The 11,853-nt window shown below is 38.5% G+C and overlaps 1 protein-coding gene across 1 annotated transcript in view; it reads left to right on the top strand.

Moving 5' to 3' along the window:
• The window catches only part of trpc5a (transient receptor potential cation channel, subfamily C, member 5a), a 127,569-nt gene that overhangs the window by 58,927 nt on the left and 56,789 nt on the right, over positions 1-11,853 (top strand). The window contains exons 5-8 of the mRNA XM_053687897.1: positions 958-1,097; positions 3,312-3,634; positions 5,003-5,198; positions 8,189-8,398. Coding sequence (XP_053543872.1) covers positions 958-1,097; positions 3,312-3,634; positions 5,003-5,198; positions 8,189-8,398 — 869 coding nt within the window. The remainder of the gene's footprint in view (positions 1-957; positions 1,098-3,311; positions 3,635-5,002; positions 5,199-8,188; positions 8,399-11,853) is intronic.

Genomic DNA, 11,853 nt, shown 5'->3' with positions numbered 1-11,853 from the left:
ATGTGAATGCTTGTTTGTGCTTATAGAAGTCGCTAAAAATACCTTGTTCAGTGTAAAGAGTTTGTGTGTTACATGTTTTACACATGTCTTAATATTTATTTTTAGTTTAACATATGTTTCTTAAAGTTACCCAAAAGTGCTTTTGAAAAACACAAAAAGTTCTGTAATGAACAATAAACTGCTTGACATGATGGCACTTTTACCTTCATCAGGAAAAAAAAAATCTTTTATGAATATACAAATCGTAAACCCATAAACTCTACAAACCCTAACATACCCTGGTAAAACAGTACTGCATATGCATCTTGCACATGAACATGATAATTATGCATATTATATGTTGAATACTAACTCTGGTTTAAAGGAATATTGCTGCCATAGTCCTTTTCACACTTGAACAATCAGATATTTTATAATGAAAATGTTTCATAGTATAGAGTGACCTTAATGGGACCTTAAATTTTAGCAGGTGTGGTCACTTGATTTTGAAATTGTGTATAGATGCTTTTGACAAAGTGTATACATGAACTTTGCTTAATGGTAATTTAGTGCCACATTAATGAGCATAACTTTTCTCAAGTAAAAAACAAAAAACAGAAACTTTTGGTTAAGGAATCACTTTTAGGAAGCAAATAACAATAGAAACTCAATAATTATTTGTAAATTCATTTATTAGTTTTAGGACAAATGCAGAGAAAATTATGTTTCAAGGTCAAGTCACAATGTTTTGTATTTTGATAACTTTCCTTGGCAACTCAGAAGCAGAATCAAAGGCAGGCTCAAAATGATTCAGTCAAATCTTTCATCATTTCATGAGGACAGGTAAAATCAGAAAAAACAAAGCAATTTCGTTCTCTTAAAGCCGCTTGGTATGGATATATACAGGTGTTTTAAGTATAACCTTCATGGTGACATTCCTGAATACCACTACACAGACACTTGTTCTCATCTTTGCAGGCTTTATTTGGGCTGAGATTAAAGAGATGTGGGATGGAGGTTTTACTGAATATGTTCACGATTGGTGGAACCTGATGGACTTTGCTATGAACTCTCTCTACCTAGCCACTATATCTCTCAAAATGGTGGCCTACTTTAAGGTAAACTCCCCAGATGATCTCACACATGAAATTTGAACTAAAATGATAAAATTGTAAATTATAATGTTTAACTCATCAGAGATACACTATAGTATATAGCCAAAGGTTTCTGGACACCTGACCATCACACCCATATATGAGCCTTCCCCAAACTGTTGGCACAAAGTTGAAAGCACACAATTGTATAGTACAGTGGGGGGAAATAAGTATTGAAGAAGTCAATTTCTTTCAATAAATATATTTCCAGTGAAGTTATTCATATGAAATTTTCACCAGACATCAGTATTAACTCAAGAAATCTGCAAATATAAAGAATTCCATAAATAAAGTTATGTGTAATAAAGTGGAATGACACAGGAAAAAAGTATTAAATATGCTAAGAAAAAGCAGTTCTCCAAGACAAGGAACCAGCTGAAATCCATAAGTAATTACAGTATATCTCCTATGTGTGCAAATTAATATCAGCTGGGTTAGTAAATTGATGGTCTATAAAAAAAGGTTTTTCATTACCAAGGTGTCACACAAGAAACATCTCATGATGGGTAAAAGCAAAGAGCTCTCCCAAGACCTTCGCGACATTATTGTTGCAAAACATATTGATGGAATCGGATACAGGCGTATTTCAAAACTTCTGAATCCTCCAGTAAGCACCATTGGGACATTTTATCTGCAAGTGGAAGCAACATCACTGTCATCAACCGGCCACGCACTGGAGCTCCTCGCAAGTTTTCTGACCAGGGAGTCAAAAAAATTGTCACAAGAGTAGCCCAAGAGCCAAGGACCACTTGGAAAGAGCTCCAGAAACACTTAGTCACAGAGAAAACAATAAGCAATGCACTCCACTGCTCACGTTCACCCTGAAAGACTCCATTACTAAAGAAGAGGCATGTGGAAGCTTGTTTAAAGTTTGCTACAACTCATTTGGACAAGCCTATGAAGTACTGGGAGAGTGTAGTCTGGTCATACGAGAGCAAAATTGAACTTTTTGGCTGTCATACTACACACCATGTTTGGATAAGAAATGGCACTGCACATCACCCTGAAAACACTATACCAACAGTGAAGTTTGGAGCTATAAGAATCATGCTGTGGGGCATTTTTTCATCGCATGGTACTGGCAGACTTCACATAATTGAAGGAACGATGAATGGAGCCCTTTACCGGGAGATTCTTGAGAAGAATCTGCTGCCATCCACCTAGATGATGAAGATGAGACTTGGGTGGACCTTCTAGCAAGACACCGATCCAAAGCATGCAGTAAAGATAACTCAATTGGTTTCAGAGAAAAAAAATCAAGGTGTTAGAATGGCCAAGTCAATCACCTGACTTGAATCCAATTGAACAAGATTTTAAAGATAATATGTTTAGAAGAATGGGCCAAAATCACACCTCAATACTGCAGCTGATTAATTTCTTCATACAGGAAGCATCTTGAAGCTGTCATTAGAAACAAAAACTTCTCCTCTAAGTATTAAATAAATTTCAGTTAGCGTGTTCAATGCTTTTTCTTGTGTCATTCTGCTTTATTACACATAACTCATTTTTGGATTTAAATGTTTGGATTTCTTTATATGTGTGGATTTCTTGAGTTTATACCAAAGTCTGGTGAAAAGTTCATGTGAATAGCCTCATTGGAAATATATTTACTGAAATAAATGTTGACGCGTTCAATACTTCTTTCCCCCACTGTATGTATTTGTGTGCTGTACTATTACAATTTCCCTTTAGTGAAACTAAGAGGCCCAAACCTGTTCCAGTATGACAGTGCCCTTGCGCACACAGTGAGGTCCATAAAGACATGGTTTGCCAAGGTTGGAGTTGAAAAACTTCAGTGGCCTGCACAGAGCCCTGACCTCAACCCCACACATTTGGGATGAACTGGAATGCAAACTGCACCCCAGGCCTTTTGTGACTAATCTCAATACTGCTCTTGTGGCTGAACTGACAAATGCCTGCAGCCACGTTCCAAAATCTAGTGGTACGTTTTCCTAGAAAAGTGAAGGTTATAATAGGGGGACTGAATCTGGAATGGGATGTTCAAAAAGCACATATGGATGTGAGAGTCAGGTGTCCACAAACTTTTGGCCATATAGTGTACCCATCTTATCTGTAGTTCACTGAATGAATTGAATACTTTTGTTCTGAAAAACAAAATCTAACATGTCCTATTACGATTTAATTTATGACTATCTTTTTTGGGGGGGTCTGTGACAGTACAACAGTTCCCGTCCTCGTGAAGAGTGGGAGATGTGGCACCCAACACTGATTGCAGAAGCGTTGTTTGCCATTGCCAACATCTTCAGCTCGCTTCGGCTCATCTCACTTTTCACAGCCAATTCCCACCTGGGCCCACTGCAGATCTCACTGGGCAGAATGTTGCTTGATATACTCAAGTTCCTCTTCATCTACTGCCTGGTGCTCTTGGCCTTTGCTAATGGTCTCAACCAGCTTTATTTCTACTATGAAACTGAGGCAGCCGATGAGCCAAACCACTGCAAAGGCATCCGCTGTGAGAAGCAGAACAATGCCTTCTCCACGTGAGTGAGGAAAGCGTCTTAGACATCCTTAAATTTCTTCTTTATTAAAAGAAAATAGGAACATCCTTTGTTTGTAGTGCAACTGAAAGTTAGTTATGAAACGAGATTTTTCTGATGTTTGAAATTTTGTATCAGAACAAATGCCATAAATGTTACCAGACAGGCCTACAAAAGAACTACTGATAGTGTATCACCTTTCAACCTCTCTCAGAGAGAATAAAACTACAGTGTACTGTACATATTAAGACATCCTCAGACCTCAGCATCAGTTCTCATGTGACATATAACAAAAAAAAAGCATCTATTCATTCGGCATCAATTATTTAGTATTATTTACGTATTTTATTTGCACTTATAAAAACTAACTCGCCAACATTCATCCTAGCTAGTTGCAATATTTTGTTTAGCTAACTTTTTAAATGTGCAAATAAAACTCATAAATAATTGCAGTGGGAAATATCCTCTTCTGTATAGAACTTAACCAATGTAACAGTTAATTTAAAAAAAGGAAGAATAAAGTATATCAGGTATGGCTTACCTTCTGTCTCTACCCATCTGTCTCCATCCACCGTTCTGAACTGCCTCCAAACCACATGCAGACTTGACATCACTTGGGAGCAGGGTAATGCGAACCTTCCACCTGAAGCCGTTTCGCCCGATGCCTTTATGTCTGAGGCTGTTTTACCCGATGCAATTATGTCTGAGGCTGTTTTGCCCAGTGCCTTTACTCTACGCCTGAGGCTGTTTTGCCTGATGCCTTTGTGTCTGAGGCTGTTTTGCCCAATGCCTTTATGTCTGAAGCTGTTTCACCCAATGCTTTTATGTATGAGGCCGTTTCACACAATGCCTTTATGTCTGAGGCCGTTTGCCCGATGCCTAACTGTATGAGACCTGACAAGCCTTTTATTATGGTTGAGGACTGACGCTGAGGTCTGAAGATGTGCTCATATGTGCACCGTATAAAACCCACTCCTCAGGTATTGTGGGAAAAGCATGCTCAAAATTATAGGAGATTTCAATGAAGACAGAATGCATGGTCCTGGGAGGGAATAAAATGTAATTTAAAAAAAAAAAAAAGAGGAAACATCACTCACTTGTATTTTCTTTAAGTCAGCAGTCTCCCATTTTCCTTCAACCCGCATTGAATAATGATGTTGGTGACAAATCTCATCTGATGTTTCATGTTTGTCCTTGAATCATAGAGAAAGCGATCTGTCTCTCTTTTTTATCTTGCCTACCTGAGTGGAATGTCTGTCTCTGTGTGTGTGTGGGTGTGTGTATGTGTGGGTGTGTGTGTGTATCTGTCTGTCTGTCTGCATTTTCTCTCTATCGCTCAGGCTATCTCTTTTTTCTATCCTTTCCATTTAGGTTATTTGAGACACTTCAGTCTCTCTTCTGGTCTGTGTTTGGTCTGCTCAGCCTCTACGTAACCAACGTGAAAGCTCGGCACGAATTCACAGAATTTGTTGGGGCCACTATGTTTGGCACTTACAATGTCATCTCACTGGTGGTGCTGCTTAACATGCTCATAGCTATGATGAACAATTCCTACCAGCTCATTGCTGTAAGTACTGTAAGAATGTGACGGTGAACAATGAACTTCTAGAGAAGGTTATTACATTAGTTCTGTGTTATGCTCACCTTCTATTACTGGCCTGTTGTTCAGTGTCCCAGCAATGGTCTTGTCTCATGCATGAAATTAAATCAATAGTTGTCATTTTTAGTTTGTAATTTTTTTGCTAAGCAATGAAGTGCACTGAAAGAGCCTGATATCAAGAACTATCCAGATCCATATGCTAACAGTTTTTTTCTAATGCACATACTAGTAAGGAATTAAAAAGGAAAAACATGAATGAGTGAAGAAACATAACAAGCACTTCTATGCAGACTTACTGCATGATATAATCAAACAGTTGACATCCTACTATGCTCTGTGACGTATAAAAATGGTTTATTATTGGGGCACGGTTGGTAGGAGCATCAGTCATAAAGACTGCTTATCTGGCTGTGTTCAATAAGAACAGTGTCTAAAATGACATCTGCATTTAGGTGTATGGGAAAGACATAAGTAAATGGGATTGGAAATGTACACAGGCAGTTGCTATGATGGCCATGCATAGTTTTATTTCCATAGTTGCCTCTAGCTTGCTAATGATCTAAATGTACAGTGCCTCCAGAAAGTATTCACACCCTAGTGATTATTTCCATTTTTGCTGTGTTGCGACAAATTGAAGTATTTTAGAATTGTTTCTGCTCCTTTTGAAGTGACTTTCTATAGGAATTTAATTAAAATTAAATAACTTATTTAGATATTGTAAAAAAAAAAAAAATCTAAAAGAAAAATCTAAGCACTGCTTGACTGCTAAATCTAAACAGTGCTTCTCCTCTATGAAAGCCAACACAGCGAGAATGAGGAGGAGCTTCTTCCCACAGGCCAATCGGGCCCTGATCCAGGACAACATGAAGGACTAGAGTGTGGAATTGCTACACAGCACAAATACTACCTATATTCCTTTAATACATCTTCTATTCATTCATCTTCAGTAACCACTTTCTTCTGCTTTCTGGTCCACGCAGGCCACAAACTCCACTTCCCAGAATACAGTTCGTGACACCTGTATTACCCTGTATTAATAAATATTTATTATATATGTGTGCAATTGCCCTTTAGCCTGTGTGCCCAGTTTGGAAGGACAGCCTGATCTTGGTAGTGCCTGTGGAATGCCAGATTCTCCCACTTTGTAAAGCTGCTTTGTGACAGTGTAAGGAAAAAGATCATCAACTTTTCATGTCAGAATGTCAAAGCAGCATATGATCAGTGGGTTATTGTAGTAGAGTTGCACATATGAGAGTTCAGCTGTGCAAAAATGTAACAAAGTCATAGGGACATTGGAGTCTTCACTCACTGTATTCTCAATGAGTTTGTGAGTCCGGGGGGCATGGTGGGTAGCAGATTTGCCTTGGACTGCCTGGTGGGGGCTAGAATCCCGCCTCTGCCCTGTGTTTGCAGAGTTTGCATGTTCTCCCCATGTTTACCCGGTTTCCTCCCCAGTCCAAATACATGCCATGTGTTGTAGGCCGATTGGCATTCCCAAATTGTCTGTAGTGTGTGAATGGGTGTATGAGTGTTTGTGCCCTGCTATGGGTTGGCACCCCATCCAGGGTGTCTCTCGCCTTGTGCTCCGAGCTCCCTAGGATAGGCTCTAGGCTCCCCAGCGACCCTGTTTCAAGCGGTATGGAAGATGGATTGGATGAATTTGAGAGTACATATGTGGCCAAAAGAATGGTACAGGTCTACAGTAAGGGGATCATGAGGCTCCCGTAATGCTGAGAGTGGACTGTGTTTGCATGATTTGGGTCTACTTGTCCCCTTAGAGGACAGGTCACTACAAATCAATACAAAAGTTATTCTGACTGATTTATATGATGTAATGAAACATTTCTCTCCTGATGGCAGTTGTCTCTTCAGGATGGGCATTGCCCCATTCAATGGGCACAAGAGCAACCCAGTTGATGTTGGAGCTTAGACAGTTCATCACCATCATCTAAACATGATCCTTTCGAAGAATTATGTTCTTACATCCAATACACTTACATTGGCTTGTAGAATTTATGCCAAGGCTCTGTGAAGTTATTCTGGTGGCTTGTGGTGGCACTACACCTGAATAAGATATTTTATTTTGATTTGACCTTTATTTGAAATGAAATGATATCAGGTCTGGAAAAAACATTGAATCATCTGATTTTAATGGTTACATCATTTGTAAATTGGTCTTATGCATTGACCCAAGATTTGAACATAGTATACTAGCAAACAAATCTTTCTAGCCCAAAAATATTGATGGCCTGTAAAAGTTCAAATGGGCTTTTCTCAGGTTAGAAAAATAACAAAGTTAGAAAAAATATCCCCTTTGGAGAGTCATGTACATAGATATGGGGATGAGGGGATTTATACACTGCAACTTTACTGTAATAATTTTATGTAGAGACAGTTGACAAAGGAAAATAGGTGGCTCTGTTATGCTATTGCTTAATAGTAATATGCAGCACACTGGTCTGAAGCATCTGCACTTACACTATATTGGCTAAAGTTTGTCAACCCCTGACCGTCACACCCGTATGTGACTTTTGAAAATCCCATTCCAGATTTAGTCCTGACCTTACTTTAGACCTTACTTACAGTGGCATTGACATGCTGGAAAATGTTTGGGCCTTTTACTTAATTCTAAATAAGACATCCAATACAATTCTGTGCTTCCAACTTTGTGGCAAAAGTTTGGGGAAGACCCACATATGGGTGTAAAAGTCAAGTGTGGCCATATAGTTTATTTTGATACACTCATTTATTTAGGTTTTTCATTCTTCATCCATCTGTATATAAAAAATTTTCTCTCATCATGTTAATAACACACAAGTTTTTTTAATTAGAAAGATGGAACAATGTAGAATTCAGTCAGATTCCAGACAAAAATGTTCTCCCAGAACACAAACAACTGATGAAGCAACTTAAATGAGTGGTAGTACTCAACAATCTAACTCTGTTTCCACATTCAGGATCATGCTGATATTGAGTGGAAGTTTGCCCGCACCAAGCTTTGGATGAGCTACTTTGATGAAGGAGGGACGCTCCCACCTCCATTCAACATCATCCCCAGTCCCAAGTCGATGTGGTACCTGTGTGTCTGGCTGCACAGCCGTTTCTATGGTCGAGGACAGCCTACCCCTGAGGAACAGCACAAACATGACAACCTCAAAGAGTTCACGGTATGCCTTCAGAGGTTATGTATTCATTGATGGATAATGGTGGTGTGTGCTAGGTCAAAGCCTAGACAGCCTTAATGTGTTATGTCACTACTAAAATTGGGCACTGGCCTAGAGGGGTAGCACAGGGTTAGTATGATGACTCGATGTAGGTTATATATAAAGCTGGATAGGTGGAGAAAGAAAAAGCTAAAAAAAAAAATAAATAAAAAAAAAACCTAGAGTTATAGCTTTTATTATGCAACACACCAAATAGCTTATACATAAAGATTTACATACTAACTGAACTAGTACATAAGCAGAGAGAGCACTCAGACAGCTGTTTACATGGCAGTTTCTTAATCAGAGTATTATCTTAATCGGGTTAATATTGGATTATTGTTGTCCATGTAAATGCACTGAGTGATAAAGAACAAAAAATTCCTCCTAGGGTTGCATGATTTAACATGGAAGCCAGGTGCAAACAACACTGACTATGTTTAAATGGACAGCAGTAATCTAATTATTGACCTTATTCTGAATAAGACAATATTGTGATTAAGGTGTTTACATGAGTCGCTTTTAGAATACTCCTTTCATGTTCCCGTTTTACATGTTATAGAACATAGTTCGATTAACGGCACACGTCATTACGTCACCGCGCCAAGCCGTCCGACGTTCCTCCAGAATTTCATGTATTAACATACAGTTGGTCTTCTTTATGGTACCGTATACAGTTTTGGGTGTTTTTATTTAAAATTTTTATGAACGCTTCAAGTGCGGTTAATGCTATACGTGCAAATAGACAACTGCCTGAAGCCGTGGGCTGCGTCCCAAACCACGTACTTATCTACTCTATAGTAGTCAAGATACATGTATTTCTCCTACTATAGGCCTATAGTAGGTAAGTATGCGGTTTCGGACGCAGCCGTGCTCTTTTGTTTGCCGTAAAACACTGCAGTGTGTGATCATGTCCTCCCGCAAAATGACTTTAATAGTGTGATTAAGGTGTTTACATGTCTGTAATGCACGTCGATAATGCGAGTAAAACAGGAGTCTTAAAACATGTCTTAATTCGATTTGTGTTTATTCGAGTATGACCTTAATCGGATTAAGGTAATTTAAAAATTGCTGTTTACATGGTAGTTTCTTAATCAGAGTATTGTCTTAATCAGGTTAATATTGGATTATTGTTGTCCATGTAAACGTAGTAACTGACACTAAAATAACAGACAACAAAAAGACTAGTACCGCAATGCAGTTAGCAGGAAATGGATCTGTGTACAATGCATCTGAACAGAGTACAAAAATGCAAGCATTGGTTTTCCCAAAGTAAGTGTCAAAGAAAAAGCAAGCTTGTGTGCAAACACCCCCCCCCCCCACACACACACACACACCCCTTTCCACCACACTGACCTTAAAGAGAAGGATCCTCCCAATCTGGTACACATTTAAAACACACAATAATTTACATTATATGTGTGTACACTTTCTAGCCTCCTCTGTCTCTCTATTTCAGAGAACATGGAAATGTACTGAATTCCATGCTTCATTCAAATTTAAATGCTAATTGGATAATGCTAATTTAAACATGTTTGCAATTCTATTTCCCTTATGAACGTATGCAAGGCCAATTCTATTGTTTTTGCTGTACACTGAAGACATTTATGTTTCGTATTAAAAGATGAATATGAGACAATAGAGAAATTCAGCTTTCATTTTCTGATATTTACATCTAGATGTGTTAGAAAAAACAACAACAAAACTTAGAACATGGCACCTTTGGTGTCTGACCACCTACTTTGTTTAGGTGAGCAAAAGTATAGGAACAGATAGACTTAAAGTAAATTAATGTAAACAACACTTAATATTTGGTTGCATATTTATTGCTTACAATAACTGCATCAAGCTGACTACCCAATGACATCAGCAAACTGTTGCATTCTTCTTTTGTGGTGCTTTTCCAGGCTTGTACCACAGATGCTTTCAGTTGCTGTTTGCTTTGGGGGTTTCTTCCTTCAGTCTTCTCTTCAGGAGGTGAAATGCAGACTCAATTGGGTCAAGGTCTGGTGATTGACTTGCCCTCTCAAAAACCTTCCAGTTTTTTGCCCTGATGAAGTCCACTGTTGTGTTGGCAGCGTGTTTTGGGTCATTGTCTTGCTGCATAATGAAGTTCCTGCTATTTAGAATGGGATGCATTTCTCTGTAAATTGACAGACAAAATATTTCTGTAGATCTCGAACTTTATTCAGCATCATGAGTTACATCATCAAGTTTAGTGAGTCTGTTCCAGCTATGACACTACCTCCACCAAGCTTGACATTGTTTTGAACATGAGCGTATGCTTTCTTTCTCTACACTTTGGCATTTCCATCACTTTTGTAGAGATTAATCTTGGTCTCAACAGTCCATAAAACTCCCAATCTGGCCTTCTAATTCTTACTGCTGATGAGTTGTTTGCACTTTATGGTATGGCCTCTGTATTTCTTCTCTTGAAGTCTTCCTCAAATGGATTGTGATACCTTCACCCCTGCCCTGTGGAGGCTGTTGGTGACGTCACTGACTGTTGTTTTTGTGTCTTTATGTTTAAACACATCTTTATGTTCATGATAGCACAATCAGACAAAGAGTGAACAAGTGTGGCTTTCATGGAAGGGTGGCTAGGAAAAATAATATAAATATGGCACAATGACTTTGTATACAAAATTGCATCTGAACAAAGTTCTGGAACAATATCCTTTGGACTGATGACACCAAGGTGGAGATGTTTGGTCATCAAGTCACCACAAACACCTCATACCCACTGTCAAGAATGATGGTGGAGGGGTGATAATTTGGGCTTGTTTTGCAGTCAGAGGACTTGGGAATCTTGCATTTATTGAGACAACAATGAACTCCACTTTATACCAGAATATTATTGAGACAAATGTGAGGTCTTCTGTCCAGCTATCCCAAGCACACCAGCTGAATGGCTAAAGGGTCATCTAAATGGCTAAAGAAGAAAAAATCTTGGGGAAAAAAGGTGTTGGAATGGGCAAGTCAAAGTCCAGACATCAACCCAATTGAGATGCTGTGGCCGGCTCTTAATAGAGCTGTGCATAGATGAATGCCCTCAAACATCAACGAACTGAATCAATGTTGTAAAGAAAAGTGGGCCAAAATTTCTCCAAAATCATGTGAGACAGATAAACCTCTAAAGAAAAAATTTACTTCAAGTTATTGTTGCTAAAGCTGGTTTACTGAATTATAAGGTGTACTTATTTTTTCCCCACCCAGTTTATGAAAATTGCTTTACTCTTTTTATTTGTTTGTTTATTGAAGTTGATGAGGATCACACAATTGTTATTTAAATAAAAACATAGAATTGAAGGAGGGTGTACTTTCTTTTTCCCATGGCCGTAGATGTCTGAGATGTCTCATATTCATCTTTTGAGCTCAAATTCAAATGTCTTCAGTGTACAGCAAAAGCAAAAGAATTA

This window comes from Ictalurus punctatus, chromosome 18, assembly GCF_001660625.3.
Source record: "Ictalurus punctatus breed USDA103 chromosome 18, Coco_2.0, whole genome shotgun sequence".
Taxonomy (NCBI): Eukaryota; Metazoa; Chordata; class Actinopteri; order Siluriformes; family Ictaluridae; genus Ictalurus; species Ictalurus punctatus.
Note: the sequence above shows the minus strand (reverse complement) of the source record. Positions and strands in the feature narration are given on the sequence as shown.